Here is a 27,626-nt window from a genome sequence, read left to right as displayed (position 1 = left end):
CCAGGGTTGCTTTACTGGTACCTCAAAAAAAAATTTTTTTTGTAGTTTTATGAAAAAAGTTCCAGATGTTTGGTAACAGTGACTCACTAAGTTGCAGAGGGCCTGCTAAATTGTGGAAGCTGGCTACAAACCTGCAATCCTTCTGTATCAGCTTCCCAAGAACTGTAATACAAGTATGCATCCCCATGCCGGGTTGATGAGGTTAGCTTTAAACTTGTGATCTTATGTCTCAGCCTTCTAAGTACTGAGATTACATATGTGTGTCCCAGTGTCCAGCTGCAATTTTAAAAAAATTTAAAAATCTTCTGCCATTTAACTTTGAAGATAAACTCATGTTATAGTCATGCATATTATCATATATGTGTTCATTACTGAGTGTAATACAGAAAATCGGTTTAGTAACCAAAAATATAGGAATTTTGAATTACAATTCACACAAAAAAATCAGAGATTTATTTCCTAGCCTCTGAAATTTTATGTGGCTAAGTTTAAATAAGGAAGGCTTATGCAGAAAGAGTACTGTTGTCCTTAGTAAAGTACAAGGAAGAAACCTGGCAAACTCTAGCCTCTGGAGAGTTCTTCCTTTAACTTTTTAATTTTAAATATATGTTGTCCTTACACTCCAGGCGATCTCACGTCATGCACTGTAATGTACACTTAACCCTCTCCCTATAGAAATGACTCAATAACTGAGTGCTTTTCTGCTGTTCCTTTTTTCTTAGTGATGTTTTATTATCCCTTTTGGCAAATCTTTCATTTCTACCATTATTTTTACCATGTCTCTATTGCTCCAGATGGACTAACCAAAACCGAAGGTTTTCAAAACCAGTGTACATAACTGGTTAAAAAAATACATGAAAAATACTATCTGGTTATTCAAAATGAATTCTTTCATTGCAAATATGTCTCCTGTGTCCAGTAATACAAAGGGTCATTTCTGAGTCCAGTGACATCTTTATCAGCCTCTCCTAAGGTTCTATATTGCGTTCACTCACAAGATAAGCTTTTATTTTACTTACTTGTCTCCTGTGTTTCATACTGTCAGTTTGATTCACTATTTTTCTGAATGTGTCAGTTTACTGTTTGCTCTTCTTTGTACATACTTTATAATCCAATATTAGGTATCGACACTCAAAGCGTAACTCAAGTTTATTCATCCTTCCCTTGATAGTGCCCTGTGTTTTGAGCATCTGTAGCGTCACCTATTTCAAGAAGAGCAGAAACGTGTTTCAAAGCGAGCTGTCCTCCCTTTGCACACTGCCTCATTTCTTTTTACGTCCATTCCTATTGTATCGTTTGCTTTCTTTGCACATCATTTTTGTCTGCCAACACTATTTATTATCACAACAGTAAAACGTCTTGGAACATCTGAACACTGAAAAAAAAATATGAGAATCTTTTCAACTCTCCACCAAAAGGTTCACATCTTTATTGTCCAAATATGGTTATCACCCTGACCCCCTCTTATCTTTCAAGTAGATTGGTTAGAACTTAATTATTCCTCGCCTGAACCATTGCCACTGTGAAAGGATAAGACTGACAAAATTAGAAGTAGATATCCTATGCTAAAGTTTGGTTTAGCCACATAAAATCTCAATGACCTTAGACTGTAGTAATCAGGATACCAGGGGGACTTTTGATAATGGAGGAGAAACTCCAGTGGAACCAGGAAGGTAGTTTAGGGGAAGAAGGAGGGGAGGGAGTTTCAATGAAGGAATCACTTCCATCCACAGTGTGCACATGTGTGGGAATACCCATGTCAATCACAATATGCTGTATGGGAAACAGGGTGGGGTGGGGAGGAAGCCAGGGAAAAGCTTACCGAGTCCCATGTGCATGGGTATCACTAGCACTATAAACCACATTATGATGTGAAACTATAATGCACCAGTAAAAGTATAGAAAAGAAAAAATGAAAATGAAAATAGTAATACCTATCTTAAGAATTTGTTGAAAATTACGTATATCAAATGAAACAATTTAGGTTAAAGTGCATAATTCAGTCCATTGAAAAGTCCTCGCATGTTGACTTTGTAAGAACTGGCTTTTCTAAAACTTAAGGAGTCGTTCAAAATCATGTCATTTGCCATCAAGATTTTTTATCGTTTCCTCAAAGACTTTAGGCTCTCGTGACTCTTCTCCTCACCCCATCGTTTTAATCACTGATAAAGCTTTCTTAAAAAACTTGCCTACTTGAGAATACTTTGGAAAATAATGGAAGTATGAGATGAGTTAATGGAAAAAAGAAAAAGATCTCAGGGTTTTAATTAGAGAACCACTTAATTATTAATTTACTTCTCTAGATCCCTGTCTTACTATTGGCTGGTGATTAGATAACAGAACAACAAAGACAACTAAGACAACAAAGGGCAATCCAGTGGGCAGAGGATGGACATAGGAGGTGAGTGAAAGAAAAAATATTAAGTGGATTTAGGAGGAAGTAACATCCGGAGTTAACGATACCACCACACCCAGCTGACAGGTCAGGTCTATACTCTTTCTCACTGTAACACTAACACTAGCACTGAAATACAGCATAATAAAAATAATTTTATAGCTGGGCGTGGTGGCGCACGCTTGTAATCCTGCACTAGGGAGGCTGAGACAGGAGGCTCGCCCAGGTTAGAAGCCAGCCTCAGCTACTTAGTGAAGCTCTCAGCAACTTAGTGAGACCCTGTTTCCAGATAAAATATAAAATAGGTCTGGGAGTATAGCCTGAAAGTAGAAAGCCCCTGGGTTCTACCCCCGGTACCACACACACACACACACAAAAAAAAAAAAAAAAAAAATTATTTACTGCTTAAATTACTAGAAGCACCATTTTGGCAAATTTTAGAAGCACTAAATGAGAAGTTAAAAAAAAATTAGAATTGTCTCTTAATATCCTGTTTTTACCATTGATTACATACTACTAAGCTAGGCCTCATGAATAAAGGTGATTTTAGGAGTATAGTGAAACTAAATTATTTTAATATGTTAACATAGAGTTTCTTGTGCATTATTTCCATTAATATTCTGTTAATCATTTATCTAAATACCAAAACAAAACCAGAAATGACCAATCAACCAACCAGCTAAAAATTCAAGACATGAATCTTACTAGTAGGTAGTAAACAGAGTAAGTTAAGATAATAATAGTAAATAAAATTCAGATAACTATAGGAAATTTAGAAGCATCCCTCATATATCTATATACGTAGTAATAAGGAATCAGATTTAATTATTTCAAAAGTAACATACCCTATTTTCAGCTTGGAAATTCTTGTATAACTATATTGAAAACTATTTTGCACATTATTATTGAAGGTTGTTTATAATGAGGTGAGATAACAGTGAAAAGAGAACAAATATGACATCAAATAGGTAACTAGTGAACCACTAAGGACATCGAGGCGAGCAAGTTACTTCAGTTCTCTAGTGCTTAAGTTTTTCACCTACTAAAGGCAGAAGCAGCTACATCATTAGCTTGAGGACAAATTTGCTTAAACGTATATTGTTCAGTGCTTGAAACATAGATGTTTAAAAATGTTTTCTTCTTTCTAATAATTATAATAATATAGTAATAATAATAAAATGTTTTTATTACTACTAGCTAATCTGTTTTCTGACTGAATATGTTCATACAGTTTGTCATACATTTATAAACTCTTAAGGATTTCATCAAAACTACATTCAAGGTAGGGGTTTCATCTTTACTGTAAATGAAAAATGAAATGGGAAATGAAGTTTGGTCATTATCAACAGACATAAATAAATGGTACTTTCAATGGAAAGATAGCATAATCTTTCTATTGAGTTACAGTTATTGCTTAGAATAATTTCAATAAAAACTATTAAGCAAAGCAATTGTGATGTAGACACATTTAGAAATTATTAAAATTTAAATTATTAAATTATTAAAAATTAAAATTATTAAAATTTTAAAAAGCACTGTTTTTTTTAAACTTGATGAATGACCAATTTGACCATTGGGCTCTTTTCATTTTTATGCTTCCCTCTGGCCTATTATTAATTGATTACTCTAAAGCAAATTTTTGCTCAAGTAACCCCACTCATAATCAAGCTTTTTTTTTTTTTTTTTTTTTTTGGTGGTACGGGGATTCCTGGAAACCGTTCTACCTCCGGGCTATACTCCGAGACCTATTTTTTATATATTTATTTGGAAACAGGGTCTCTTAAGCCAGCAAGGCTGGCTTCAAACCTGTGCAATCCTCCCATCTCCACCTCCCAAGTTTGGGGATTACAAGTGTGCACCACCATGCCCTGCCACAATCAAGTTTTTAGTTACATACAGAATCAGATGTCAATCCCCTAGTATAGCATAAAAGGAAAGCCTTTCATATTCTGATATAACCAGTTATTTTGTCCCAATTCATATTTATTATAAATCTATCCCATATTATAATTATAATTGAAATATTTGAATTTATTTGCTATTTCTGAATTATTATAACTTGCCACATCTCTAATTCTTTAATGATGTGATTATTCCACCTTCAAATAATCAATTCACATTCATATGAAAATCTGACTTTATTCTCAAGACCCTATTAAAGACTCATCAAATTTATGGAGTTAATTCTTCATTAATTTATCTTGTAGCATTTATTTTATTTAGCTGGGTATGATGGCACACTCCTGTAATCCCAGGGTTTGGGAGGCTGAGACAGGAGGATCACATAGTTTCAAAGCCAGCCTTAGCTACTTAGTGAGGCTCTCAGCAACTTAGTGAGACCCTGTTTCCAAATAAAGTATAAAATAGGTCTTGGAGTATAGCCCAGAGGTAGAAAAGAACCTGGGTTCCACCACCAGTACCACACACACACAAAGAATGTATTTTATTTATACACATAGTTTTTACCTAATGAAATAGCTAAATGGATAGACAAAGGGTTGACATACTCAAGACTAAACATTTTGAAGATAAAGTATAACGTACATGAGTGCTGAAGAAATATTCACTGAATTAATTTATTCAAGTATTAATTAATGATAATAAGATCTATACCTGAGTCATAGTACTTTCTTATAGGAAACAAAAATTCTTACTTATATCTATTTAAGACATAATAATCTATTGTTTTCTAACATTATGCAGTAATGCTTGTGCAAGTCATAAAATTATTCCATTCACTTTAAAATTTTCTGAAAAATGTTGCCATCTTCCTTAAGTCTTAAAATACTTGTATGGGTAAAAAGTCAGGTGTCTATGTAAAGGCAATTATGTAATAAATATGATAATTAAAATCAGCTAGGAAATGATTCAGGACAAAGACAAAACAGAAAAATTTTATTATCCAATATGAATTAAAAAAACTCAAGGAAAATAAAATTCAGAAATTAATCAGTTTTCATTATATATGTATATATATATGTATGTATTTTGTTTTAAAATAAACTCAATATTAGGGATGAGGGTGTAGTTATTATTTGTCTGAAAATCCTACAAGTGATTCTCAAAATGATCCAATGCTGTGAATAATATTAAGTGTACAAAAGTAACATTTTAGCTTCCTAAAACAAGTATTTATTATTTTAAAACTGTTACTAGGATAATAAGTTATTTTATCTGTCTTAAGTCTTAAGTCCTAATTCTAATCTACATAACTATTTTATTTCAAGGCTACTGGGTTAAATAATTTCTTTTGGTCATAGGTTTTTTTTCATTATACTACTGCTTGAATCATCATTATTATACTATTGTTAAGAAGTTAAAAAATAAAAAGCAAATTAAACATGCAAATTAAAAGCAAATCTACATATTCTTTATCCATACATTTAAAATAAAATAATCACTCATTTGGTAGTAAACATTAAACTGCACTGACCTAGGCTATTTATATTATTCATCTATCCAATTTCATTTAGTGTGAATATTCAGATTTTTTCCTACAAAATTGTTAGTGAACTTGACTTTGCATACTCTCACAGATATCAGTGGGGATGGTAAATAATGCATGTTGATGCATCATATAACCTTTCTAAGATGTAAAAAATTTTTAATTCTGAAATATATCCTATTCTAAGAATTGTAAGCCTATATTATCATATCATTAGCTTTCCAAAATGCATAAAAACTATGAGATAGAAAAATAAAGGAATAATTCATTATGTTAATGTATTTGGTTTGATATATTACTGGTTGCTATTTCTTGTTTCATTTTGCCAATTATAAACATAAAATAATGGTCACATCTGTTTTGACAGATGTGAACCTCATGATAGAATCTTTGTAATTTCTTAAGCCTCTTTGATTTTTCACATATCTAAGTCTCATTTAGATAAAAGTGCATATATGCAATAAAAGACTGATGAACTTATGCTTGTACTTTATGGGAAATATTTGGAGATACTTATTAGGAGCTCCTGATAATTATTTTTCCTTACCTCTACATTGCTATTTACCTTTTCAAATTTATTTCTCCTTACCCTCCTTTACAGACTTTATTTAAAGCTTACATCCTCATTGTGCTTGAATGAGTATCATCTCTCAACTTAAGTCTTTCAATATTTCCTTTCAATTAACATTATTTGCCTCCATATATTGAGATTCAGTTGCTGTGAATTTGCTTTGATGAGTCAAAGTATTTTCAGTCCAGTCTTTTTTTCTTAGCTGCTATACTTCCCAACTCCACCATTTTCTGAACATAATCCCATGGTATATCCGTTATAATTTCTTCTTTTCACAACTGTGTCTTAACTCCTCTCCTAAAAGCCTATAGCAATCTTTCAGTCTTCAGACTACATAGCATTCCTTGAGCCTCATTTTCCTGAAATTCTCTAAAAATCCAGTCTTGTCACTTCTTGGCTATCTTTGGCTCTGTGACAGTAGAGCGTCTTATCACCTCCCCTTCCTTACTTACCATTCCTTTTCTGTTCAGACTAGAAACAGGAGGCACTCCTTCTTCCTTATGTCTTCCTCTTTCTGCATGTTTTCTTCTGGATACATCAAACTATTTCTTACCACTCAACTGTATATAAATTTTATATGTGTTCTCCATACCTATGATTGTGTTTATGCTGAGAGTTGTTTCTTCTCTCTCAAAGTAAAGACATAGTTAATCCATTAATCCTAGCTCAAATTTCATCTCTTATGAAATCTTTATTGAACAATTATTATTCTTTCCTTCCCTTTTGAAAGCCTCAAAATTCTCTATTAAAGCCTGAATATTACATATTTTCCACTTTTTATTATGTGGCTAATGCTTTATTTCCATTACTAGACTATAAATTCCTGGAAAATAGGTTTCATGATTCCTGAGAGGATCCTCATTGGAATGTAAGCTCAGTTAAGCAGAGATATTTATTTCACTTGCTACACAATTCTTAACACTTGGAATAGTGCCTGGTATACCAGGAACCCAATAAATATTTGTTGAAAAAAACACACATTCAACATAGCAACTGAGATAGTCCCATATGCATGATAGACACTATATAAAGAATTGGTTAAAAATTCAAAACATTGTTCCAAGTGAATGTTTCTTCCTTCAAAACAGTGAGCTTAATGAGTTGTACACTTTGCTTGTGATGCCAGAACACACATGTGGAGCTGTCCTCAGAACTAGTTTGTGAGACATTAAATAGAATCAGCTCAGTATCATTTTGTTTTAGACAAAACCAGACTTATCTTGTTCATATACTGATTTAACCTTGCTATCATTTTTATTTGGCTGAAAAGGAACTCTGAAAACTAGAAGATTTAGTTAAACAATTCACTTGGAGTTGTCCGGATTTTGGATTCACCCAGAGCACCCAATACTCAAGTAGTTTTCTTGACAGGGTAAACTCTTAATTGAACTTGTCCTCTTCCTTTTTATGCTGTGTTCTGGAGGATTCTTCCCTGGTCCCTGTTTCTTTTCTCCTCATATTCTTTTTCATCAGTTTATCTAAATTTAAGTACAATATTATGTCAAACACTTACAGATATATATGACCTCACCTTTCTAATTGCCAAACTGTAATTCATAGGTGCCTCTTCTGATCCTCTCACATGGGTGCCTCAGGCATATCTAATTAATATGTTTAAATCTAAACTAATTTACTGCCCAAACATTTTCCCTGCAGCAACCTCACCCTGTCTTTTCCACCATGTTTGAAAATTGTACTATTTTCTACTGCTACAGAAGTCACTTCCTTAAGGTTTAATAACACATCAAGGCTTATAGTGCTTCACTATTTCTGAAGGTTCTCTCAAAGACCTGAAGTTGATGGTTGCTTCCTAATATCTTTGAGTGGTAAAGTTTCAAGTGATCCATATTATTGAGGAATTTTCAATATAAAGTAAGTATTAATCATTTAAAGAAAATTAACATATAATGTTTAACAATTTCTAGATTTATTTTCATATATGTATTTCACCAAAACTTAAATTATTAAATAATTCTGGCTATTTTTTCCACATATTTGACCATCAAATCATTTTTCCCCTTTAGAATTTCTTAGTCTGAAATCAAGTTCATATAAAATCCTAGCCATTCCACTATAACTATAACAGTAGTGGCATATTTTAAACATGATTTAAATATTTTGCTTTGTCCATTCCTGCTACCTCTTTACTCCTCTTGGGCTCACTATTCCCTGCCTGGGACCACTTCTCCAGGTTTCTAATTATATCTCTGTCTCTGTAGCGATTATCAGAAAAAAATCATCACTTTAAAATGAAAGTTTGAACTGTTACCTCCAAACACCTCCAATGATTCTCTATCAGGTTTCGCATCCCTGGGCTTCAAGCCACTTCCCTCACGTCACATCTGCTGCTCCTAGTCTCACGTGTTGCTACTCATCTGTTCCTAACAGCAACCTGCCTTGCATTGCTTCACTTCATCTGTGCGTCAGGGAGTGTCCTGTCATCCTCCCTTCTCCAACTTTACTCTGCCAAGTGAGCAGAAGGATCTGCTCAGATGTCTCCTCTGCTAAAACTCTCCAGTTCCCTCACACTGGCCTGTGCTCTCACTTGTATGACTCTAGTATTTGTGTGGATGTACAACTCATTGCACTGACTTCATCCTTTATACGTCAAAATCTTTCACTACACTGTAAGTCTGTGCCTTAGCTTGTCTTCATATCCATTGGCAAAGGCATTTATAAAAGAAAGAATGGGTGAGCAAGTAAATGAGTGAGAATCTTTCCTGAAGCCCCCATTCCTCATGCACTAAAATACCAAGCACCAACAGACAGGAGGGCTGTATGTATTATACACAGAATGAAGAGACACATGCAATCCTAGTGAAAGATGATGAATTACACAATAGTGCCAATGACTATGATTGCATTGATATATTTTATTGACCTTTTGGAGCTTTTATTAAATATTTGTTACAGAATCAAGCTCTCAAATATGGATGCTTATATATTCAGATTCATGAGCAAATAAAAGGTACCATACGGATCTGATGTACCTGCTGGTAGACCTTGAGGACTCAATTGTGTATTATAGGAATAACATTGTGGGATAAATGAACTCCGGACAAGAATATTACAAACCCAGGACTAGAATTATCTATGTCACTGTGAAGAAGGTGGACTGTTTCCTTCCTTACCTATAAAATGGAGCAGTTATACTTCACATTTTCTTCTTTGTCTAATGTTTTGTAATATGGCTTTCAAAAGAACAGAGAGCCTCCAATATTGGAACAAGTTATCAAAGTGAATTAATAGAAAAAATTTGGAAGATGTGTCAGACCTATTAACAAGACAGGATTTTTTACAGTTCTTAATTAGCAGATGAGCTGAGAATTAGACTTGGTGTTTACAATATATAGTTACATTTTCAGTTTCATAAACCTGTGCTTAATACAAGTAAATTATTTTATTTAAAATATAAAAATATTATTATATTAAAACTACAGAAAATAGAATTTTCTGATTGTGCTGGAATATTTGAGTGTTACAATGATTCTAAGTCAGAGGAAGGTGTTCTTTGGAACTTTAAAAAATAGTATTCGATCATTTCTAATTAGAAAATTTAATAAAAGTCATTGCTGTGTTTAATAAAAGGGAAGATTCTCAAAATTACACTGAGCCTGTAGTAAATCTTTCAGTCCTGTTCAGTGGCTTCACAATAGCAACAAATGTGAGGGCGATAAAAAATTTCTATTTTCATGAAACCAGCTGCTAGATTCTAGAAGCAGATGTTTGCACATGAGAAAAAGAGATGTCATTGAACCTTTTAAAGTTAAGTGAACTATGGGACAATTGTAAAGTTTAATGAGAAAAAGTAAGCTGATGCTTCTCACAGTAGAGGAATACTTTATCCAATAAATACAAGGCCAAATGGATTCTGAAAGTCCTGAGAAGACAGCACAGAAATGTGGTAATACTGACACTGAGGTGCTATAAGCTAAATTCATTGCAATAAAAATTACATGGCTTGAAAATAATGGGAATTTTGGCAAATTAAATAATGCCTTAAATGTCACTATGTGAATTATAATGCCTACAAAAATTTGCAAATGATTTTATTCCTGACATTAAATATTTAACAATACCTTCTCATTCCCCCTTATATGACAATAATTTTCAAGTTCTTTTCTAAGGCAAATTTATTATTAATAAGTTTGTAGCAGCATTTCTTTAAAAAATTAGTACCAGAGACTGGCAGATGGCTGCTGAGAGGATAGATATTGTCATTACCTCCTTGTTCTTGTTTATACAGAAATGCTTTTGCTGTTGCCTGCTATGGGAAAAAAAAAAGAAGGCTGGATATTAGGAGTATCGGAACTGGAATGACCGTAAGGCAGAACCGAACACAAAATGGAAACTTAGAAATGTATGATGATTAAGTATTCCAGGTCAGTGCTAGAGAAAACTGCAAAGTATTTAAGTATATATTTATCACCTACTCCTCTGTATCAATACTCCCAAAACCTGAATGTGTGCTTCTTTACTCATTCAGTATGTAATAGCCTGAACTCCTATCCTCCTTTTTTTCTATTATACCTTTTTTATAGTTATTTGTATAAAGCTTTTTAAACTGATTTCTTTCTTTATATAATTAGAACTATGATGAAATTATAGAAAGAAGTGTGAAGGAATGTAGCTCAGTCTCTAACAAACTCTGTAATCTTATAACCAACACTGTAGGCATTAAACTAGCCTAGAACTATTTTGAGTATGAAGCCCACAGGAAATATTTAAATACTGACTAAAAGAAAAAATATACAACAACAACAACATAACTAGTTTTAGTTTCTGTATTTTTCTATAATATATTCTAGGAAAAGGGAAGATAATCCTTAAGAACTGGACCTAATTACAGCAAACCAGAGTCATTTGATATTCTTACTCTCAATTTTGCATGGATTTTCTAAAACTTTGTTTTTTATTAAGGATTTCATTGTGAAATATTTTTAATCCAGAATGTAATTTAAGAAGTAGAATTTCTAACCAAAGAGAGAAGATGGGGAAGCCACAAATTCAGCAGAAAAATTAGAAATGGCAAGGAGGTTAAATAAAATGGGAAATGAGAAAGAATTCGAATGGAACAACTCATTGGAAGGAGAAAAGTTTTAGAATTCAGTCACAGGGGAAGAGACTGACAGAAGCCACCCATCAGTGGCCTTAAATTTTATGACACTCCATTACCACCTCTGGCACAGACTGTCAAAGGAATTACACTGTACAATTGTATTCTACTAGCTTCATGTTCTAAGAACTCAGTTTCAGTCAGTTACAAAGTTATCAGAAGAATTGATTATCCTTGGAAAATTAGATCACCAATAAGGAGATCAGAGAAATTTCTAGTAAGTATTTGTGAAGATCTACATTTATTATTTAGGAATCAATGGAGAATATTGAATTTTAGGGAATGGTTATTAAGTCTTTGGTGATGAAAAGTTATTGCTAACAGTTAAAATAATTTACTGGGCTTCAAGTGGGTAGAAATACAAAAGCACTGTACTTCCTTATAGAAGTCAAGGTATGCTTTTTATTCTGAAGCATTAAAAGTAACTCACTTAAAAAATGGAACTTTTTTCTTCATAAAGCCAGATGTGGCTCTTCTTTATAAATATAGCACGGTATAAAATTTTATTAGTTCTTGACATAAGTAAGTTTTTACTATTACAGCATATAAAATTAGCAAAATAAGAGCAAAATTTTATTGGTTTTCTTTGCTATTTTTATACACAATTTCTTATCCACAGATATATTTTACTTTTTAAATTAAATAACATGCTATCCAGCTTCCAAAACCTTTGGGTTATCTATCTATCTATCTATCAATTTACCTATCTACTTATCATATTTGACAAAAGATGAAAGGAGAACATGGAAATATGTAATTAACTAATACCAAAAAAGACATAAAAATGTAATCATACAGAAAGAAACAAGTACATTGAGATTTTTGTCATGCTAAAATAACCTTCTTCTACAACAAGATGTATAACAAAATTCTGAAGGCTACCTACTGTGACAGTGCAGCATCACAACTTCAACTAGTTGCTAAATCCTTTAAAATATGTTTGATAAAAATAATGTTTTTACATACCAGTAGTATATATATAGAATTATTAAGTTGGTGGTAGAAAAATACACAAATATTAGAAAGAGAACAAGAAAATTTTAACTTACCAAAGAGGAGGAAAAAATAACAATTGAACATATAAAATAAAATCACAGAAGATCCAAGTCATTTCCAAACAAAACAATTAGCAAGGAAATACTGAAAATGTGAAGATTATTTTTTAATTGATTTTTATTTTCAAATTTAGAGTATATTGATTTAGAAATGAAATAGTTCTCTAAAAGATCATTTAAGAAGAAAAGGAATTCAAGTACAAAATGTAAAATTTATTATCCTACTGATTTTTAACTTAAATCTGTATAAGGCACTGCTACAAATTTTAATTAAGAGAAAGAAGTAATAAACAGGTTTCTTATCACTTAACTCTTAGCATTTTTTTTCTTATGAGAAAATTCTCATTTTAAGAAAAATTTGAAAGTATTAAAAATTAGGATGTAATGTTTGAAATCTTCATGTTATAATTATTTGGATATGGCTGTCTCATTTGTCACAAAGAAAGTTGTTCTTTTTGTGTGTGTGCTGAATTAAGTGTGGCATTGCCTATCATGATGCTTGTCAAATAAACTAACAGAATGTATTAACCAAGACAATAGCTGCATGCTTGTCAGCAATTTGCATTTATTTCTGAATAAACTGCTCATTATATCAGCAGTATAAAGAGCAGGATCTGAAGGCTCTTTCTCTCTCTCTTTTTGCTGTTGTTTTCATTTCATTTCATTTTGTTTTGTTTTGCTTTTTATTAAACGAGGTTCCATTTAATGTTTAAAATTGCAGAACATGAAAACAAAAGTTCTTAACTTTATTAAATGTGAGAGTAAAAGTATTTACATATCTATAAATGCTATGAACATTAAATGGGTAATATATTTTGAGTACTTAAAGAAGTACCAAGAATAGTCAGTCTTATAATCAAAGCATATGAGCTACTTTGATTTTCCCCCATGATTCAAATACCTTGGCTGGGGTTTTACCTTAGTCTTTAGTGTTGACTTGTTATCTTGTTGCAGCAATAAATTAAAATGGCTATTTGATCAAATTTTTCCATTTGAAGACAAAATTGTACAGAAAAGACAACAAATTTTCTTCATATTTAGTTCTAAGATTAAACCTCATCTGCTAGGTAGGCTAATAGATTTCTTATAAGCTCTACTTCCTTATAGATAAGATAAAGTGATATTTTTAGATATTGCAGGTTAAATAAGTTAATGTTGGAATAAATTTTTACTCTTTATGGTAAGTAGTAAGAATTCAGAAAGTTTTAGTCCCATCCTTTGAATCTAAGTAGGTAGACAGAAAAACAGATACATACATAGACAGATGAACAGAGAAGATAGATGATAGAAGATGGAAAGATATAACGAGGTAGATATATGAAAGGTAAGTGATAGATTCATTGGTAGTTTAATGTTAGAATGAATTTTCACTGTTTTTTTTAAGTAATAAGAATTCAGGAAGTTTTAGTCACCTCCTCAGAACCTATGTAGACAGGCAGGAAAACAGGTATATGCATAACAAGATAAATAGACACATAAGATAGATGGTGGAAAGATGTAAAAAGATAATTCATGAAAGGAAAATAGATGACAAAAATAGGTGAAAGATGACAGAAAAAAGAATTTTAAAAGGAGGCAAAGAAATCTCCCATCTCTACTAGTTACATATGTTTACCTGAAGGAAAGATTGAAGTAAAATTTATTTTTGACAATCCTAAAAACATTCTAACTTTTCTTTTCATATACAAAGCACTTAATAGATATTTATTAAATGAATTAATAAGTAAAAATAAATGGATCAACCAAGATAATACTATTAACAGCTAACTTTAAAAATCAGGTCTAAAATATGGTTTTTCCTCTCCTATATAGTTAGTGGATTACCTCAGTCTAACTTCTAGATTCATACCAATTTGTCTATATTTATGTGAAAGCTATCTGTCTTGCAATAAACATTTCTACTGGTATTTTCATCCTTACATTAACAATGATCTCATGTGTAATTTTAATTAAAGCTTATGCCAACTTTGGCCTTCTTTAAGATTGGTATCAAACTTGTTAAGACATTATTTTTTATCAGAGATGAAAAATACAAATTTTAATATAACTTACATTTTCATATATCATTACAATGAATAGTCATTCTGTAATCAGAGCATTTGAGATATTGTGATTTTGAAATCCTTGATTTACATACTAAATGAAACATTTAGATAAGAAATAAAAATGTTTTCTATAGGGGAAAACACTTCAAACATACTCCCATTTATAACATAGCTTAGTTAATGAGTGAAAGGGAATCAGAGTTAATGTGAACAGCAAAGCTGTAGATTTTTTATTAATAAAATTCCTTATAAAAAGAATACATGCAAACATTTTAATCTGTGCAGCTTTAAGAACAGTAGCCAAAGAACTATCTATAAATCACTCCATGTATCATACACATAGATGAGTCTATCTCATGTTGTGTATTCACATGTCAAATCTAACAAATCATTATTTAAAGTGTACCTAAAATATTTATCTGTACTATAATACCAGAGAGCTACACCCATTATGACCATTTCAGTTACTTCAAGAAAACAGCCATATTTACTTATTTCAAATGGATTCAGTTAAAAGTAATTTAAATTATAGTATTATATCATTACACAGAAGCTGTCATAGTAAAGATTTAAGGAAAAGCTCATCAGTCTAGTATTCATGTTTAGAAAACAAAGCTTCTTGTGACCTAAACCTTAAAGTAAACCAAGCAAGATTATATTCAGTGCAGAAGTGTTCATTCCTATTTCTGCACTGAATTTTTTTTCTATTTTAAATATATGTTAAACAGGTATAGATAAACATATTCATATGTATAGGTATGTTGTGTTTGTATTAAAATTTCAACATGATTAGAAAAATTAAGAGTATGCTATAAATAAAAAATTACTTTCTATGAGTCATCAATCAATAGATGACTTAGAAGCTATATTCAAATAGTTTAAATGTAGTTTCTCATTTATAAAACCTGAAATAATAAATATGAAATATATTAATATTTTGAAAATTAATATATTAACTAATCTATCAACTAATATATTTGTGATTCTAAAATCTGGTTTATATAACAGCTCTTTTTATTTTTTACAATAGAAAAAAAACTTTCATCTGTAAGTCTTACATATAAGAGAATCTTAAGACTAAATGAATCATTATTATCAAATATTTCATTTTATCTGAAATAGTATAAACATCAAAATTCATAAAAAGTCATACTAAATGCACAAATTAGAGATAGACTTATAGAAAGATATGTATTTATTAAGCCACATTTTTGTCATCCCTATCAGTGTAAGCAATTTCATGATTTTGAGGTCTATATAGATGTAACTCAAAAGAAAGAGGTAAAATTCTGGCTTAACTACTATTTTATTCTTGAAAGACTGTTCTGAAGCTAAAATTTGAATTTCAAAAATTTCAACACTGGTAAGAGATATAAAATTCAAATCAAGTTTTCATTTCTTCTAGATATCATTTTCACTTACTTCAATATTGTAATCAGTATATTATCTAGATAACATATACCATGTTTTCCTTGTTAGCAAAACTCAAAATAAGAAAGGTTTGAAAAGTCTATGAAATAAGAACAATCTGGTTTCTTTGGTCGAGTTCTCATTTTAAGAAAATTACCCATGGCCTTCATTTTTTAGCTATGCCTGTGGTATTAAATAGTTGCTTTTTGTCGGTAGTAATCATGGGACTTATTGCCTTTGATCTATTATCAATGGTCTATTCCTCCATGATAAACTGCAACTCTGGTACTAATAGGTTTATAATGATTGCTTAAGCTTTACACTTTGTAAGCATTGGAAGACTTCACTCACCTTGTTCAAGTGGTTGGCTTTTAGTTGAAGTAGTTTTCATCTTGAGTGCCTCCCTAACAGACATGTCACAGCAGGAGCCTTTGTTAGTGTCTTGGTCACTGTCAGCCTGATCACTGTCCCCGTGCCCACTGTCTCTCAGGCTGGCTCTTTCTGGGTCCTTAAACGTGGAGCTACTGAAATACATATAAAGAAAAAGAAGAGAAAGTGTTGTCTCTACTAGTTTCAATCTGAAGTGTAGTCTCTTGCAAAGCAATTTTGACACAAATGCAAATGGGGAGGCTGAGAAAGTTATTTAATAGGCCTTACCTTTGAACAAACTGCTGCCTGCTGCCCATGTAATTGGGCTCTGCGGGAAAATTGTCTGTCTGTGAAAGAAAAGGAAAAAAAATACGTATAGTTGTACACTGGACAAATCTCCTGCAGAGCAACAAGATTTCCTAGTGGAAAAATGATTAATAATTTAAAAATTCCCTTAATCTTCAGATTTGTACATTTTAATTAAATTGGAAATTGCTGACATGTAATTATGTACTCAGGACAATTAAATGATTCCGGTCCACAAATTACCTGTTAAAGTAAACAATGAGCCTGTCATAACTGGCATTCTCTGTTAGTACCAGGATGGATAGCACTATCTATGTTGTTTCATTACTTAGATACGAAGATTGAATATTTGTGGGAGGAGTGGAAAAATGACCTAATTTCTCCATATTAAAAGTATGAATTATTTAATCATACTCATTTTTAAACATAATTACATCATCTGCTGGGATTCTATGACCTTCTTGGTGTAACATCATTTAAAGTCATCCACTCCTCTACTAAAAGATACAGGGCCTTTCCTGCAAATTTTGCCAGGAACAAACACAAGCATGTCACATATGGTTGAACTCATCTCTAATTCATTCTCGGCTTCAACCCAACTATGGAAATTATATTCAAACAATCCAGTGAAAGATGGGTACCATTTTTTGGTTCTTAAAAACAGATTAAAATAAAAATAAGAAAAAAATGTTACTTAAAACCTAGAGAGTAAAGACACTGAGAAACCGAGCTTGTTTGGAGGTTGTTTTTACTGCTTCCAAACTGATGTGGAGGACTGCCAAGAAGTACTGAATTCTCCTTGTATCATGGAACAGAGTCTTTTGGGAGAAAGAGACTGGATCTTTCATAGATCTCCCTATACTGTACATTCATACACGTTACTTCTCCTTGCAGCTGACTCAGTGACAAAGCTTCTCCTGTTTTCCGCATCACTGCATATCATACCATTATGCTCTGAAGCAGCTATGGTTCCTACAAGCCAACCAGCATTCAAGTTTCAGTGACACAGGGACTGTGCAATTCATGAAGCAGAGGGCCCGAAGTAAGGCTTAGTGTAGCTCAATATGTGCCTTCTTTTTAAATAAGGTTAACTTAAAATATGAGTATTCTGATTTCTTATTCGGCTTAGTGAACTATTACTAAAAAAAAAAAAGACATTTTTTAAATTACTTAAAGTGTTATGTAAGTTTCATTGTCCTTTAGAGGTACTTTGAGGACAAGAAAAATCATCACAAATTTACAGATTTTAAATCTGCATCTTCTTAGTTTATATTTTTGATTCGTTTTCATCTCAGTGATTTTTACCAAGCTATATGCAAGAATAAAGGTGAATAATTTGGATTCATTCTCACTTCTAGCCATTTTTAAAGTAGCAGACATTTTTCATTACTGTATTATACCAGTTTCTGGACTCAATAAAGCATTTTTATTTTTATTTTTGTTTTCATAATGACAAACTGTCATGCTTCATTGGTAACTTGTTCTTCTAGTAAAAATTAAGGGTACTAATCTACAGAGGTGGCAAAAATGTTTGCAAATAAATTTTTCTGATGCTTGAACTAGAAACTCTGCATACTTAATATGCATTTCTCCTTGGAACTGGCCAAAAAGATATCCTCTGCCCACTATTGCTGGGCAATATAAAGTAAGCTTAAGAGTATTAAAATACTTTAGTAAGACAAAATAAGTCAAAATCCTGGGTAGTACAGAGAAAGTAAAATGTAATCTGAAATTGGAAACTTTACTTAGAAAATGTAGGCAGCATTTTAAATAGTCTTATAATGTTACTAGGTTTTATCAGGTGAAGCCTTGTAATTGAAGATTTCTATTCAGTTAGATATTGGGAAAATGTCTCTTTTTCTAACAGGGACAATATCTAAAAAATGTTTGCAAATTATTAAAGTTCTAAACAGTTCTAATCAAATAAGAGAAACAAAAATAAAATACTTCTTTCCTTTGAAGGAAAAACAGTAAAAGATTGTGTTTGTTTATTTGTTTGTTCATATATGCATGCACCAGAATATTTGATGAATATTTTGTAATGGTATTGCTACCAACCATCATTTTGATGAAGAAAGAACAACAAAAGGAAAAGAGGAAAAAAAAGAGACTTGGTGAAGAAAAGGAGGAGAAAAGCAGAGGGGAAAGCAAGAGAAAAAGGCCTTATGAGGAAGGAGAGAGCAGGGAAGGAAGTAAAAAAAAAATGTGAGGGAAGAATGAAGTTTAAGATCATAGATTTCACAAAGTATTTTTATTCTTTGTTTGGCAATGCTGAGGATTGAACCCATGGCCTTCTGCGTGATAGGCAAGTATTTTGCCACTGATCTATGCCTCCAGCCACATGATGTACAATTTTAAAAGTTTAAAATTTAGTCAGCACTAGAATATCAGAAGTTTTCAGCACTCATCCATTAAAGTAGACAGGAATGTGTTAGATTGTGTGATCCTGTGTCGAATCAGCATAATGACATTGTCATTTGTCCCTTAACAAATATACAGCTCACTCACTACAAAAACCAAACTGTCTTAATAGAGAGAGTAACATTTTCATTATCTAGGCTCCGAGGGTGTCTGAAAACTCATTTGAAATAATCTGAATATGAAATAACATCATTTGCATAGAAAAATGAAAGATAAAGGGAAAAAAAGCCATATGTATCACAGCATCCTTCAATTTAGAACAGAAGAGCTTTTGATATTTTTATAACCCTATATTCTAAAAATTGAGTTCTTGCTTGTACACTTAAGAATATTAAATTTTAAGTCTTGGAAGAAAGAAAAATATGAGGTTAGATACACATAACTTTTTAGGTCTCAGCAGAGTAATTTAATATACAATTTGTAATTCTTGAAAATTTTTATCGTCATTCACATAATCACTACAATGTTTTCTCCTCATACTCAAGTTGGATATAGTGACATTTAATTCTTATTTTAATAACATATAATTTGCCAGAAAAAAATGTGTAGCTGGAATTGGTAGGTTAATACACAAATATTTTCAAGTAAATATTTTATGCATTTTTAAAACTTTAGGGAATGATGATCTATTCAATCTATTCAAAAGTCAGGAATAAATGTCATCAAAGTTGTCATGCTTAAAAAAGTCATTGCTTGCTCCTAACAAAGGAGATATGAATTAACACAAAATTGAAGGTGCTCCACTGCTTTTGTTATTTTGTTAAAGACATAAAAATTTAGAAATTCTTTCCTTTTTGCATACTCACACACATAAGCAAACACTTAAGATGAATATAGTCTGCGGGATATGATGGTTTGATTTGCCTTTATGCATGTCTCTTAGCAAACTGAAGTATATTTATAAATGATATTCAAATCAGAATTTTTATCAGCAGTAACCAATAATAAATGGTTCATAAGATAAGCCAGTTTCTACAGCTTGCTCATCCCAGTAGCATCCTGAAACATAAATATTTATTTTATACTTTTATTAATATATTATAGTTTCACATCATAACGTAGTTCATAGTGATGGTGACATACATGCACATAGCACTTCTGAGAAAAGCTAGAAGGAAGTACATGGTACAGCTAAACCTGCTGACTGAAATTGGGAAAGCTCTTTGTGAAAGTAATTATTTATGGTGACTTCCATGTGTCTTAAGAAGTTCATATGAAAGTGGGTAGTAAAAGGAGTGAGTGAAAAGAATTTTACGATTAGTAGTAAAAAAAAAAAACAGAAAAGAAATAAATCAAGCTTTTGATAAAAATTTCTTATCTATTAATGATACTAATTTCAGCAAATGAAAAACAGAAGAAAATTGACACAACTGTATAAAGGGCATCTACCAAAAAAAAAAAAAAAAAAAAAAAAAAGTGCCCTTACAATGGTGAAGAACTGAATGGTTTTCCTCTAGGCAAGAAAGGTCATGATCATGATGCAAATCAGGGAGGAAGAAAATGACTTTTCATTGGCACTATCACTATAGTATCTGTTAATAGTATTGTTCAGGTGGTAAGTAACAATGAGTCAGAACAAAACTTTCTTAAAATAATGAACAAATTAAGCTTGTTAAATTCAAGATCATAGTAGTTATAAATCTCAAATGAATTATTGGAAGACAATTTTTTTTTGTGGTGGTACTGGGGTTCCTGGAAGCCCTTCTACCTCCAGGCTACACTCCCAGACCTATTTTATACTTTTTTTATATTTTGGAAATAGGGTCTCTTAAGCCAGCGCGTCTGGCTTCAAACCTACGTGATCCTCCTGTCTCCATCTCCCAAGTGCTGAGATTACAAATGTGCGTCACCATGCCCAGTGGAAGATAAAATTTTAAAGCAATAAATTTATAATAGTTCCCTAAGTGTTAAATGCCTAGCAAATAAACATACATAAAATCTTATAAATGCAAATGGACTGTAATAGCAAAAATATTTTAAAAAGAATAACCAAGATATACAGGAGTCACATCACTCTATTTTAACACTTACTACTGAAGCTACATTATTGCCAAAAAAATAGGCACCTAGATCAGTGAGCCAGAAGAGAATGTACTGAAGTAGACTGTTATAAATATGGACAACTGATTTTTGACAAAAGTGCAAAGGCAACTTAATAGATAATCTGGTGGAAATGAACCATGACATAATTCACACTTAACACACAAATATGAACACACTCAAACATGGATCACAGATTTAAATGTAAAACATAAAACTATAAAACTTTGGAAGAAAAACTAGGAGAAAATCTTTGTAAATTGGGTTCTAAACAAGAGACTGAGACATAATCCAGATAAGGGTTCTCAGACATGATACCAAAACATGATCCAAAGAAGATAAACATCTACCATTATTAAAGTGTTAGCTTTACAAAAGGTACTATTAAAATATTTAAATTAAGATAGTCTTTGAGATTAATAGTCCAAGTAACATTACATGCAAACATATGAAAACACTCAATACTAAGTAGTAAGAAAAAAGATGTGAGTAGACATTTCACATTCTAGAATACATCAAGGGCACATGCACATGAAAATATATTCACAAAATTAGTTAAAGAAACATAAACTATAGTACTTGTATGTCTATTAAATTATATAAAAATTTAAAAGAATTAAAATACAGGGCTGGGATGTATCTTGGAGGAAAAATGACTCTGGGTTCAATCCCCAGTACCACAGGAAAAATGTTGGACTATTAATACAACACCTTGGGTAAATCTCAAACATATTATGTTGAATGAACAAAGTCATTCCCCTCAGAAATGTATACCATGTCATTTCATTTATCAGACTTCTAAAAGAAACAAACCCGTAACAGAGAACAGATCAGTGGTTTCTAAGAGTCTAAAATGATGTACAGCACGATTAGAGAGAACAGAAGGAAACCTTTTGGTTTGATAGAACTGTTTAGGATCCTACTTGCTTCATAAAATAACACAAGTATAAAAATCCATACATCTATGCACCTCGAAAAGATTCATCTTACTGCACATTAATTTAAAAAGTAATACCCAGACTACATCTAATGTGACTATCTGCTCTGCCCCATAGAAAATAAAATTACAAATTATTCTATTAAATATTCTCAAAATTGCTTCTGACTCTGTTTTTTGAAATGATACTGCACTGACTTCAAAAACCATGTAGAGAGCTCATATTTATTTGGACAAAACACAAATGGATTTGGGACATAAAGATCTATTTGACCACACCGGCAAACCAAGTAACTCTTCTTTAAAGATAAATTATTTAACCCAACTTTCATTTCTTGTAAATATTATTTTTCCTTGTATGCAGCTCCAATTTATTCAGCCATAAAATAAATATGCTAAAGATTCTAGATTGCATTTACTGCAAAGGGGTAGCTTCCCTCTTTTATGAAGGAAACAGACATGGCTAGATCATGTCGAGCTGGGATTCATCTTCAAAAAGCCATATAAAGTATTTTATACTTTATCATATATCCTATAATTTTCATACTTTTGAAGTTTATAAGTATGAAAAATACTTTATAAGATTGATTGTACATTTGGAAATATTTCATTAGCATACCTTTGCAAAGAACTCAAAAGATGTGTGATGTAAAATGATTGTTATCTAACAGTTGCTGTGACTGACAAATCTGGTGAAAATAATTTACAATTTTGGTGATAAAAGTGTGGTAATGCTATCTAAAATTTATAATTGTATTTTATATGAGATAATGTCAGAAAATGTTTCATTTAAATGACACAATTCCCATTATAAGTTTTTAATTTTTTTAATTTTTTTTAATTTTTTTTTTTTTTTTGTGGGTCTAGGGATGGAACCCAGGGGCATTTGAGCTCCGAGCTACACCCCCTGCCCTATTTTTTTATTCTTTATTTTGAAACCGGGTCTATGTGTATCGAGATAATGAGCATGAAATAATAATAATCAGATGGAAGTATAGTAAATTTAAAACTCACTCCTGGATTTCTATGAAGTGAGATACCTGTGAGAAAACATAAAGACCTCGTTTTTTGGACTCTTATTTCTAGTCAATTCCTTTTCTGTTTTGTTATTTATGTATTTATGTGTGTGTGTGTGTGTGTGTGTGTGTGTGTGTGTGTGTGTGTGGTGCTGGGAATTGAACTCAGGGCCTCACACATGCAAACTGAAGTTTCTGCCATAGCTACACCCACAGCCCTTTATCTCTAGTGAATTCTAAGAACAATATTGCAGTGCTTGTCTTCAAATGTATCCCTGCTAAAGGAAGAGAGAAGTATGATGTAAGTATCAGAGTTGAATTCTAGAGTCAGTTTTACCATCATACATGCTATTTAAGTAAATGTTACTAAAATTTAAACTGTGATTAGTGAGATCATATTCTTAAAATTAAGCATGTTATCAATAACATTGGTATTTAACTAACCAGGATTATCTTTGTTATCCATTAAAGAGTCATGTAACAATCGGGAAACTGCATATGAAGGGGACAGTCTGACACACCAGGCCTCACTGGGATTTCCAATGAGCATTGAGATATTGGGTGCTGTGGATTGGAAACTGTCATCCTTAATGTTCTGGAATCTCTCTCTCTCTCTCTCTCTCTCTCTCTCTCTCTCTCTCTCTCTCTCTCTCTCTCTCCTCTCTCTCTCTTTCTCTCCCTTCCTCTCTCTCTCTCTCTCTCTCTCTCTCTCTCTCTCTCTCCTCTCTCTCTCTTTCTCTCCCTTCCTCTCTCTCTCTCTCTCTCTCTCTCTCTCTCTCTCTCTCTCTCTCTCTCTCTCTCTCTCACCAAAGAGGAGAAATACGGAGCCAGTTGGGATGTATATCTGGAATATCAGTACTTAGAAGGTTGAGAAAGGAGGACTGTAGTTTGTTCAAGGCCAGCCTCAGCAGCTTAGAAAAACCCTGTTTCAAATGAAATAAAATACAAAGGGCTAAAGGCATGGCTCAGAGGTAAAATGCCCCTGGGTGCAATTGCCAGTACCACATACACATAAAATAAATGAATAAAAGAGGCCAGAGGCCTATAGGACTGAGTCCACCATTCAAGGGGATAAATTTAATTCACAGACATACATTTAGTCAGAACACAAGTTATACAAAAAAAAAAAGGTAGTGTTCAACAATATAAAATTTACATTATTCAAGATCTAATCAGAAATTATATCCCATATAAAGTATCAAGAGAATATAACCCATACCTTGAAGAAAAAGCAATTAAAATAGTACAAGAAATAATCAATTTTATTTATTTATTTATTTATTTATTTATTTATTTATTTATTGGTGGTACTGGCATTCCTGGAAGCCTTTCTACCTCCGGTCTACACTCCCAGACCTATTTTATACTTTTTAAAATTTAGAAACAGGGTCTCTTAAGCCAGCGCGGCTGGCTTCTAACCTGCTCCATCCTCCTGTCTCCGCCTCCCAAGCACAGGGATTACAGGCATGCGCCACCATGCCCAGCTGAAATAATCAATTTTAATAAGGATCTTAAAAATCTATACAAATATTAAAAATATGTTCAAGAATGTAAAAGCAGGACACGAAGAGTAAATGCCTACTTAAATTTTCCATCCTAAATAATTCCCTTGTCTCTCCTTTTAGTTTTAACCCCCGAGGAGAGAAACAGAAGATAAAAACATCCAAATGAAATCTATAAAAATGAAAACTTTTAAGTAAAAATCATACTGCATTGGACTGATAGTAGATACTGAAGAATAGAAAGATATAACATGTTCTAATATGCTCTAGAAGCGTTTGCCTTAAGAATTACATATAAAATTGCATTTATGTTGTGCTTCTCTGTGTAAGTTTTGTATGTTTGTGTCTACATTGTCTTTACAAATTTGTAATATACTAGGGAGTAAATGCCTGTATGCCAAATAAAAGAAAAGAGATCTCCCACTGGTTGCAATGTAAAAACGAGGAAGGTTTGAAATTTAGATGTCTAGAAAAGGAATTATTAATGCAAAATGAAACTAGGTCATTTACTCTTTGAAGTTATCATTAAACTATCAATTTACCTCGCAAGCTAATTTGGGGTTGAAGTGTAGTAAACTAAACAAAGATTTGTCTAAAAGTAAGTTACTCCTGATATGAGGTTAAATCATATAGGTCCAGTTAAATTGAACTGTTCAGTGATCAGATCCATGGGAGAGAATTTTTGAAAAATCCCTTTGAGCTGGGAACATAAGGCTGATTGCAACTCTGATGCCACTGGGTTGAAAACAAAACAAGTTGAACTTTTTCTTTAATTCAAAGGCACTGCTTTCCACATTGATAACCAGCATTCTTTTTGCAGCAGACTAAACACAAGGGAGTGTTAAGAGGCAAATAATTCATTTTAAGCCTTTTCATACCGACATTGCTTCTGATAGTTTTGCCTTCAACAGAATATATGGTGTGGTTCTTTCTACATCGCTGAAGTAGGCAAGAGCATTTTAAGCCACCACTTATAAAGTTATCTGACAGCACCTATGGCTCTGGAATTTTTAAAGTGCATGAAGTATGGCAATAACTGTATTTATCAGTGGTTTTCAAAATAATACATTTTATACAAGTACAGTATAGTAGGCATTTTTGTTTTGTTACTAAAAGCATAATAAAGACATTGGTTGTTCTTACCATATTAAGCAAAACCTAATATTCTCTTAAATTAAAACTGGAAGGATAGGAACAGCTGCACCCAATAAACAAGAACTTTGAGCTTCCTCCTCAAGAATATGGCTTATTTTTAAGGTGATCCGTTGAAGTCTTTTGCAAATGTTAAAACTTTTGAAAATGACACTGATAACTTTACTCATGTGCCAGGATTTAATGATGAAACTCATACATCTGAAGGAAAATCATCCCTGACAATAATAAAAAATAGAGATAATCAAAAGGTAAGATGATTATTGCTATGCTAGGAAGAAAAAAATTGGAGAAAAAGGGAAGCTATGAGAAAAAGGGTAATAGGAGGAACTCTACATGAAGGAGGAGAAGCCATAGATGAACAAATAAAGAGTCCTAACTGGAGGTGTTGGTGGGTAGGAAAATTCCCTAATGCACATGATGTACATTCACAAAAATATCAAAGTCAATCACTAAGCCAAACATGAGAAGGAGGAAGGGGGAGGGAATGGGTGGGAATTGGGGAAGGGCTAAATAAGCGATGTGTGCATGGATGCCTCTACCAAATCTTTTACTCCATTAAGATGTATGATTACAATGTACCAATAAAAATTTTTAAAAAATACAAAATAAGAGCCGGGCGTGGTGGTGCACACTTGTAATCCCAGCATTTGGGAGGCTGAGATGGGAGGATTGGAATTTGAGGACAGTCTCAAGTACTAGTGAGGCCTTTTGGAATTCAGTGAGATGTTGTTTCAAAATAAAGATTGAAAAATAGGGCTGGTGGTGTAGCTGAGAGATAGGATGACCCTGGGTTCCATCCCCAGTACTGCCAAAAAATAAAAATAAAAAAAATAAAAAATACATTTATATATTTATATATTATACATTTGATACATTTATATATTATACATTTGATGGACCCCACAGGTGCTAGATGTGCTTTCTCTTGGCAATGGTGTTTGTTATGCCATTAGAAAAGAAGTCTCAGAAAAGAAATCCAAGTATACTGTTGTGAATAACCCAGTCTCTCCCTCCTCCAGAGTAGTCCGCCTCTCCATCTCAGCCTGACGTCTATAGTTCTTTCTTAAAAATATTTTTCCTGCCTTTGCTATATCTCAGTCTGACTTTTTACTCTTGGAAACTCTCCTCTGATTTCTTCTTTCCATGTTCCTTTCATCTTCAAGACTACCAGGAGACTTTTTTATTTTTTTCTGTTAGAAGGATCACCTACAACTGGATTTTCTAGAATTGGCCACTCAGAGAACTCAAAGGTCACATGTGGTCCATAAAAATTCATTAGGGTTCTGAAATAGCTTCTTTTAGTAGTCTCAATATATGAAGATCAAGAGAGAAAATGGAGGGAGATTAAATTGGTGACATTATTTTACTCATCATTATAAATGTGTATACTTTATTTTTTTCTTGCGGTACTGGGGATGGAACTCAGGGGCATTCTACCTCTGAGTGACACCACCAGCCCTATTTTTATTTTATATTTTGAAACAGGGTCTCACTGAGTTGTAAAGGGCTTCACTAAATAGCTGAGGCTGGCTTTGAACCTGTGCAATCCTCCTGTCTCAGCCTTCTGAATGCTGGGATTACAAGTGTGCGCCACCACACCCGGCTCATCAATGTGACGACTTCTGATAAATACATCTCCTTAAATTCATATTTTATTAATATTAAGGAACTTGCTCACCAACAAAAAGGAAATTTTTTACAAATTAAATTACTTAGGTTCAAACTAGTTTTTAATCCAATTCAGAACATGCTTTGAAACTACAGCACTGAATCAAAATGTATGTTTCTAATGTCACTGTAGACAATCTATACTGGGAAATTTGGAATACACTGTCTTAAGTGA

General features: G+C 32.4%; 1 protein-coding gene across 1 annotated transcript in view; it reads right to left on the bottom strand.

The window, feature by feature from the left end:
- PCDH17 (protocadherin 17) overlaps positions 1–27,626 on the bottom strand; it is a gene marked incomplete at both ends in the record, with an annotated part of 93,220 nt that overhangs the window by 41,316 nt on the left and 24,278 nt on the right. Inside the window, 2 exons of the mRNA XM_080690267.1 lie at positions 16,389–16,561; positions 16,695–16,753. Of these exons, the coding sequence (XP_080546393.1) occupies positions 16,389–16,561; positions 16,695–16,753 (232 nt within the window). The remainder of the gene's footprint in view (positions 1–16,388; positions 16,562–16,694; positions 16,754–27,626) is intronic.

Source organism: Muscardinus avellanarius (genome assembly GCF_963383645.1).
Source record: "Muscardinus avellanarius genome assembly, chromosome: 2".
NCBI classification, from domain to species: domain Eukaryota; kingdom Metazoa; phylum Chordata; class Mammalia; order Rodentia; family Gliridae; genus Muscardinus; species Muscardinus avellanarius.
The sequence above is the reverse complement of the archived record's forward strand: the minus strand, read 5'-3'. Positions and strand labels throughout refer to the sequence as shown.